Here is an 8764-nt window from a genome sequence, read left to right as displayed (position 1 = left end):
GGAATAGAATTTAAGAATAGAATATGATATAATAGAATATGAGAGAATAGAATAGAATATGAGAGAATAGAATATTATAGAATAGAATAGAATCTGCTAGAATTATATAGAATAGAATATTATATTATATTATAGAATAGAATATTATAGGATAGGATAGAATAGAATAGAATAGAATATTATAGGATAGGATAGGATAGAATAGAATAGAATATTATAGGATAGGATAGGATAGGATAGGATAGGATAGGATAGGATAGGATAGGATAGGATAGGATAGGATAGGATAGGATAGGATAGAATAGAATAGAATAGAATAGAATAGAATAGAATAGAATAGAATAGAATAGAATAGAATAGAATAGAATAGAATAGAATCAGGTGAACAGTCTAGAATAGGACAGAAGGGGCCAGGTGGGGGCTTACCTGGCTGAGGGCACCTGTTCCCAGGCACAAGGACCCGAGTTCAAGCCCCTGGTCCACACCTGCAAGGGGGGAGGCTTCAGGATAGGTGGAGCAGGGCTGCAGGGGTCTCTCTTCATTAAAATGGAGTGGCATAGAATTTAAGAATAGAATGGAATATGAGAATAGAATATGATATAATAGAATATGAGAGAATAGAATAGAATATGAGAGAATAGAATAGAATCTGCTAGAATTATATAGAATAGAATATTAGAGAATAGAATAGAATCTGCTAGAATTATATAGAATAGACTAGAATAGACTAGAATAGAATAGAATAGAATAGAATAGAATAGAATAGAATAGAATAGAATAGAATAGAATAGAATAGAATCAGGTGAACAGTCTAGAATAGGATAGAAGGGGCCAGGTGGGGGATCACCTGGCTGAGGGCACCTGTTCCCAGGCACAAGAACCCGGGTTCAAGTCCCTGGTGCCTACCCACAGGGGGGAAGCTTCAAGAGTGTTGGAACAGGGCTGCAGGGGTCTCTCTGTCTCTCTCCCTGTCTCCTTCTCTCCATTTCTATCTCTATCCAATAAATAAATAAAGTAAGTTTTAAAAAATTCTATCCTAGTCCTCTGTAGGTGAGAGGCATCATAAGCATTGAAGCAGGGCTGCAGCTGTGTCTCTGTCTTTCTCTCCCTCTCTATCTCCCCCTTGTCTTTCAATTTCTGGCTCTTTCTATCCAATATATCACTAAACGTAATTTCTTTTCTTTTTTTTTTTTCAATTTATTATTTATAAGAAGGGAACATTGACCAAACCATAGGATAAGAGGGGGACAACTCCACACAATTCCCACCACCTGATCTCCGTATCCCATCCCCTCCCCTGATAGCTTTCCCATTCTCTATCCCTCTGGGAGTATGGACCCAGGGTCACTGTGGGATGCAGAAGGTGGCAGGTCTGGCTTCTGTCATTGCTTCCCCGCTGAACATGGGCGTTGACAGGTGGATCCACACTCCCAGCCTGTCTCTCTCTTTCCCTAGTGGGGCAGGGCTCTGGGGAAGCGCAGCTCCAGGACACATGGGTGGGGTCTCCAATCCAGGGAAGCCTGGCCAGCATCCTGATGGCATCTGGAACCTGGTGGCTGAAAAGAGAGTTAACATACGAAGCCAAACACATTGTTGAGCAATCATGGACCTAAAGGCTGGAATAGTGCAGATGAAGAGTTGAGGAGGTCCCCCATTTTGTAGACAGCTAGTAGGCATATTTGAGTTAAATTCCAAAGGTCTCATGACTATACTAGTCTTTCTTCTTCTTCTTCTTCTTCTTCTTCTTCTTCTTCTTCTTCTTCTTCTTCTTCTTCTTCTTCTTGTTCTTCTTCTTCTTCTTCTTCTTCTTCTCCTCCTTCTTCTCCTCCTTCTTCTCCTTCTTCTCCTTCTCCTCCTTCTCCTCCTTCTCCTCCTCCTCCTCCTCCTTCTCCTCCTCCTCCTTCTCCTCCTCCTCCTTCTCCTCCTCCTCCTCCTTCTCCTTCTCCTCCTTCTTCTCCTTCTTCTCCTTCTCCTCCTTCTCCTTCTCCTTCTCCTCCTCCTCCTCCTCCTTCTTCTTCTCCTCCTTCTCCTCCTCCTCCTCCTTCTTCTTCTCCTCCTCCTCCTCCTTCTTCTTCTCCTCCTCCTCCTTCTCCTCCTTCACCTTCACCTTCTCCTCCTCCTCCTCCTTCTTCTTCTCCTCCTTCTTCTTCTCCTCCTCCTCCTTCTCCTCCTTCACCTTCACCTTCTCCTCCTCCTCCTTCTCCTCCTCCTTCTCCTCCTTCTTCTCCTTCTCCTTCTTCTCCTCCTTCTCCTCCTCCTCCTTCTTCTCCTTCTTCTCCTCCTCCTTCTCCTCCTCCTTCTTCTTCTCCTCCTTGTCCTTCTCCTCCTCCTCCTCCTCCTCCTCTCCTTTTTCTTTTTGCCCCCTTGAGCCTGACATCTGATATGCACATGGCTCCAAGTTATTATCTGGGGACATGATGTCTTTCCTGGAGGGGGTTTCAGTCGTGAACCTGGGTGGAGCATTTGACAAAGTTGACATCCACCTTTCTGAGCTTTCTGCAGCCTCAAACGAGGATGTTTAATTTATTTATTTATTTATTCCCTTTTCTTGCCCTTGTCGTTTTATTGTTGTAGTTATTCTTGTTGTCGCTCGTTGTGGGATAGGACAGAGAGAAATGGAGAGAGGAGGGGAAGACAGAGAGGGGGAGAGAAAGACAGACACCTGCAGACCTGCTTCACCGCCTGTGAAGCGACTCCCATGCAGGTGGGGAGTCAGGGGCTCGAACTGGGATCCTTACTCAGGTCCTTGCGCTTTGCGCCACCTGCGCTTAACCTGCTGCGCCACCACCTGACCCCCAATAAAGGTAATTTTTTTTTAAATTCAAAACGAAAAGTGCGGCCATGACTCTTTTGACAGTTCTGTGAATGGATGGGGGTGGGTGGGAGAATAAACCATGCATCTATATTTTAAATGACTCTTTTCTCTCCTTTCCTCTCTTTCTCTCTCTTGTCTCTGTTTCTTTGTCTCTCGTCTCTCTTTTCTCTCTCTCTCTTCCCTCTCTCTCTCTTCTCTCTTTCTGTTTGTTTCTCTCTGTCTTCTCTCTCTCTGCTCTCTTCTCTCTCTTGCCTCTCTTTCTCTCTCTGTCTCTTTTTTCACTCTCTCCTCTCTTCTCTCTCTCTCCTCTCTTCTTTCATCTCTTTCTCTCATCTCTCTCTGTTGGTTTCTCTCTCTCCCTCTCTCTTCTCTCTCTCTCTCCTCTTTCCTCTCTCTTCTCTCTCTCTCATCTCTTCTTTCCTCTCTTTCATCTCTCTCTGTTGGTTTCTCTCTCTCCCTCTCTCTTCTCTCTCTCTCTCCTCTTTCCTCTCTCTTCTCTCTCTCTCCTCTCTTCTTTCCTCTCTTTCATCTCTCTCTGTTGGTTTCTCTCTCTCCCTCTCTCTTCTCTCTCTCTCTCCTCTTTCCTCTCTCTTCTCTCTCTCTCCTCTCTTCTTTCCTCTCTTTCATCTCTCTCTGTTGGTTTCTCTCTTTCCCTCTCTCTTCTCTCTCTCTCCTCTTTCCTCTCTCTTCTCTCTCTCTCTCTCCTCTTTTTTCACTCTCTCCTCTCTTCTTTCCTCTCTTTCTCTCTCTTGTCTCGGTCTGTTTCTCTCTTTCTCTCTCTTCTCTCACTCTCTCCTCTCTCTTCTTTCTCTTCTCTGTCCTCTCTTTCTCTCTCCTCTCTTCTCTCTCTCTTCTTACTCTCTTCTCTGTCCTCTCTTTTCTCTCTCCTCTCTTCTCTCTCTCCTCTCTTCTTTCCTCTCTTTCTCTCGCCTGTCTCTCTGTTGGTTTCTCTCTCTCATATCTCTACTCTTTCTTCTCTCTCTCTCTTTCCTCTTTCTTCTCTCTTTTCACTCTCCTCTCTTGTCTCTATTTCTCTCCTCTCTCTTCTCTCACTCTGTTCTCTCTCTCCTCTCTCTCTTCTCTCTTTCTGTTTGTTTCTCTCTTCTCTCACTCTCTCCTCTTACTCTTTCCTCTCTCTCTTCTCTCTCTCCTTTCTCTCTCATTTCTGTTTGTTTCTCTTTCTCTCTCTCACTCTCTCCTCTCTCTTCTTTCTCTCTCTTCTCCTCTCTCCTCTTTCCTCTTTTTCTCTCTCTTCTCCTCTCTCTCCTCTTTCCTCTTTTTCTCTCTCTTCTCCTCTCTCTCCTCTTTCCTCTTTTTCTCTCTCTTCTCTCTCTCCTTTCTTCTCCCCTCTCTTCTTTCCTCTCTTTCTCTCATCTCACTCTCTGTTGGTTTCTCTCTTCCTCTCCCTTCTCTGACTCTCTCCTCTCTCTCTTCTCTCTCTTCTTTCCTCTCTTGTCTCTGTCTGTTTCTCTCCTTCTCTCTCTCACTCTGTTCTCTCTCCTCTCTTCTCTCTCTGTTTCTCTCTTCTCTCACTCTCTCCTCTCTTCTCTTACTCTCTCCTCTCTCTCTTCTCTCTCTCCTTTCTCTTTTCTTTCCTCTTTTTCTCTCTCATTTCTGTTTCTTTCTCTCTCTCACTCTCTCTTCTTTCTCTCTCCTCTCTCTCTTCTCTTTCCTCTTTTTTGTCTCTTCTCTCTCTCCTTTCTTCTCTCTTCTTTCCTCTCTTTCTCTCATCTCTCTGTCTGTTGGTTTCTCTTTCTCTCCCTTCTCTGACTCTCTCCTCTCTGTGTCTCTTCTCTTTCCTCTCTTTCTCTTTCTCTCATCTCTCTCTCTCTCTCTTGTCTCTCTCTTTCTCTCCTGTGTGTCCACCCGTCCGTCCGTTCACACAGGGACCCCAACCAGCCCGTCCCGCAAGACACCAAATTCATCCACACCAAGCCCAACCGCTTCGAGGAGGTAGCCTGGTCCAAGTACAACCCCAAGGATCAGCTCTACCTACACATCGGCCTCAAGCCCCGGGTTCGAGACCACTACCGGGCCACCAAGGTGGCCTTCTGGCTGGAGCTGGTGCCCCACCTGCACAACCTGAACGAGATCTTCCAGTACGTGTCCACCACCACCAAGGTGCCCCCCCTGGACATGACGTCCTTCCCCTACGGCACCCGCCGCTCGCCCGCCAAGGTCTGGCCCACCACCAAGCGTCCGTCTGTCACGGCGGCCGGGGCCCCCAAGCACGGCCCCAAGGACGCCCCCAAGCCCGGCTCGGAAGACACCACCGTCCTCATCGAGACCAAGCGCGACTACTCCACCGAGCTGAGCGTCACCATCGCCGTGGGGGCCTCCTTGCTCTTCCTCAACATCCTGGCCTTCGCCGCCCTGTACTACAAGAAGGACAAACGTCGGCACGAGACGCACCGACGGCCCAGCCCGCAGAGGAACGCGGCCAACGACGTGACCCACCTGCAGAACGAGGGTCTCCTCTCCCTGCAGAGGAAGCAGCTGAGGCAGGAGCAGGAGTGTGAGGCCATCCAAGCCCAGGACACCCTGAGGCTCACCTGCCCGCCGGACTACACCCTCACCTTACGCCGATCGCCGGACGACATTCCCCTCATGACGCCCAACACCATCACCATGATCCCCAACTCCCTCATGGGCACACAGCCTCTGCACACTTTCAACACCTTCAACGCTGCCGGCCAGAATAGCACCAACCTGCCTCACGGCCACTCCACCACCCGAGTATGACCTAGCCTGCTCCCCTGAGTCCCCTGGGCTTCCCTCCATCTCCCTCTTTCTTTCCTCTCTCTCTTTCTCTTCCCTCTCTCTTTCTTTCTCTTTCTCCATGCCCCACTTCCTAGGGGGAGGAGAGGGAGCCCTCAACCCCACCCCACCCCGCCCCACGCCCCAAATCACGCACCTGTCATTTCTGCAAAAAGACGCTACAAACAGAGGCCTGTTTCCCCGCCGTGGGAGCGACCTGTGTCTGAAGAGTGGACCTGTCGGATTTTGCAAAAACGTGCAATGCAATGGGAGGTCAAAGGGGGTTTTCATGACCCCCTGCTGCCCGCCCCGAGGGTCTCCCGGAATCCTGCAATTCTGTAGACGATGGTCATTGCACAGAGATGGGAGGGCCCAGAGGATTTTCTCTCCCAGGGGGTGTCCGGAATCCAGTAGGTTGAATTTTGCAAAAGCATGCAATGCAAAAAAAGGCATATGCAGACTTCAAAGGGGTGAGCCGGGGAAAATCTTGCAATTCTGCAGAAGAGCCGGGGAGAATCCTGAAATTCTGCAGACGATGGTCATTGCACAGAGATGGGAAGGCCCCAGAGGGCTTTCTCCCAGGGGGGTGTCTGGAATCCAGCAGGTTAAATTTTGCAAAAACCTGCAATGCAAAAAGGCATATGCAGACTTAGAAGGGGTGAGCCAGGGGAGACTCTTGCAATTCTGCAGATGATGGTCATTGCACAGAGATGGGAAGGCCCCAGAGGGCTTTCTCCCAGGGGGGTGTTGGGAATCCAGCAGGTTAAATTTTGCAAAAGCCTGCAATGCAAAAAGGCATATGCAGACTTAGAAGGGGTGAGCCAGGGGAGACTCTTGCAATTCTGCAGATGATGGTCATTGCACAGAGATGGGAAGGCCCCAGAGGGCTTTCTCCCAGGGGGGTGTCTGGAATCCAGCAGGTTAAATTTTGCAAAAACCTGCAATGCAAAAAGGCATATGCAGACTTAGAAGGGGTGAGCCAGGGGAGACTCTTGCAATTCTGCAGATGATGGTCATTGCACAGAGATGGGAAGGCCCCAGAGGGCTTTCTCCCAGGGGGGTGTTGGGAATCCAGCAGGTTAAATTTTGCAAAAGCCTGCAATGCAAAAAGGCATATGCAGACTTAGAAGGGGTGAGCCAGGGGAGACTCTTGCAATTCTGCAGATGATGGTCATTGCACAGAGATGGGAAGGCCCCAGAGGGCTTTCTCCCAGGGGGATGTCTGGAATCCAGCAGGTTAAATTTTGCAAAAACCTGCAATGCAAAAAGGCATATGCAGACTTAGAAGGGGTGAGCTGGGGAAAATCTTGCAATTCTGCAGGTGATGGTCATTGCTCAGAGATGGGAGGGCCCCAGAGGGCTTTCTCCCAGGGGGGTGTTGGGAATCCAGCAGGTTAAATTTTGCAAAAGCCTGCAATGCAAAAAGGCACATGCAGACTTCAAAGGGCGTGAGCCGGGGAGAACCCTGCAGTTCTGCAGGTGATGGTCATTGCACAGAGATGGGAGGGTCCCAGAGGGCTTTCTCTCCCAGGGGGTGTCCGGAATCCAGCCGGTTGAATTCTGCAGAAAATGCCAAACCCCCAGGTGGGCGGACCACAGCTAGGCAGGCCCTCTGGGAGAAGTCAAGCATGCATGTCTGCAAAACAGGTAATGTGCCCAGGTGGCAAGACTGCAAAAGGGGTTTCCCCCAGGGACGCCCCCCCCCTGCAATCACACATCTGCTGTTCTGCAAAGGACATTGAGTACGGCTGGAATGGAACAACACAGACGAGATTCTCTCTGGGATCCCTTCCCTTACCACTAGACATCTGCATTGCTGCAAAACAAAACAACAAACAAACAAACAAAAAACACAGAATGAACTAAGGTATTTGTCATGCCCATCTTCGATTCAAGAACCTGTATTTCTTCAATATAGTCCATGCAATGAAGCAGGATTACAGCAAACGAGAAGTGTCTCCTAAATAGAATAGAATATTTTTTTTTCTGCAAAAAAATTATTATTATAATAAATAAATTACAGGATGCATCCCATGGGGGCCCCTCCTGGGGTTCCCTTAGGAAACAGACATGTGTAATTCTACAAAAGACACTGAGACCTCGGGGGTGGGAGACCACTGACCTTCCCTGCAAAGGGACATGCGTCCATTTCTGCCCAAAACTTTTATTCTTTTTTTTTTCATGCACCTGTTGCAAACCGCCTTTGCACAGAGCTGGAATATAATCCCAGCCTCCGGAAAAGGAAAAAAAAAAATCATGCAGGCACTCCTCCAAGAGTTGGTGGTTTCTGTGTTTTTTTTTAATTATTATTATTTTTTTTTTAAAGACCCAAAAGCAGATGGAAGGGAGAAGGAATCCAGTAATACTATTGTCTCTGCACCTTGAGGGCTTCCTTTTTGTCCCCTCTTCCTGAGTGGAAAACTTGAGAAAAATTCACACAAAGCACTTTTGTGGGTAGGTTTTTTTTTTTTTTTTTTCATTTTTTAAGAATTTCTTCTGGAACCCAGAAGATGAAGCCCTTGTTTTCCTGGGATTCTCTGCACACTGAGGTTTTAGTTTTTTGGGTTTTTTTTTTTTTTTTTGCCAGCCGGAAATGTATTTAAGAACCTTTGTAGACGATTTCAAAGAGAGAAAAAACAAACAAAAAAATAGAATCCAACACACACACACACACGAGAAAATGAAAGAGTAAACATTTAAAAACAAAACAAAAAATTATTGAAATATACATAGCACTTTCATGTGTTTAGTTGTTTTTGTATTTTTTTTTTTCTTTCCGCAGTTTGGAAAAGCATGATTTTTTTTTTTCTTCCTTTCTTCCCCACTGTGGTCTGTCTGTCTGTATCTGAGTCTCTCTGTCCTTTTCGATCGATTGATTTTAATATCATTTTATTTCATGTTGCCTGTTCAATTCCAGGGTAGTGGGGGGTGTTTTTGTAGTTTCTGCCTTGTGGTTTGGGAGCTCAGAGGATGTTCTACATGATTCCAGGAGTTTTCAGGATTTATCCCAAGTGAGATGAGAATGTAAAATCCTGATCCAAGACCATCCCAAGACGTTGTGTGGTTTTTAAAAATCAGTTCTGCTCTATTCTATTCTATTCTATTCTATTTATTTATTTCTATTCTATTCTATTCTATTCTAATTTCTATTCTGTTCTGTTCTATCCTATCCTAATTCTATTCTATCCTATC

At 46.8% G+C, this 8764-nt stretch overlaps 1 protein-coding gene across 2 annotated transcripts in view; it reads left to right on the top strand.

The window, feature by feature from the left end:
• The window catches only part of NLGN4X (neuroligin 4 X-linked), a 144364-nt gene extending 136077 nt beyond the window's left edge, over positions 1 to 8287 (top strand). For both annotated transcript variants that reach the window (XM_060183099.1, XM_007538446.3), the window contains one exon: positions 4702 to 8287. In XM_060183099.1, the coding sequence (XP_060039082.1) occupies positions 4702 to 5557 (856 nt within the window). In that variant the 3' untranslated portion in view covers positions 5558 to 8287. The remainder of the gene's footprint in view (positions 1 to 4701) is intronic.
• The last annotated feature ends 477 nt before the right edge of the window (positions 8288 to 8764 follow it).

The sequence above is a fragment of the Erinaceus europaeus genome, chromosome X, assembly GCF_950295315.1.
Source record: "Erinaceus europaeus chromosome X, mEriEur2.1, whole genome shotgun sequence".
Lineage (NCBI taxonomy): Eukaryota > Metazoa > Chordata > Mammalia > Eulipotyphla > Erinaceidae > Erinaceus > Erinaceus europaeus.
Note: the sequence above shows the minus strand (reverse complement) of the source record. Positions and strands in the feature narration are given on the sequence as shown.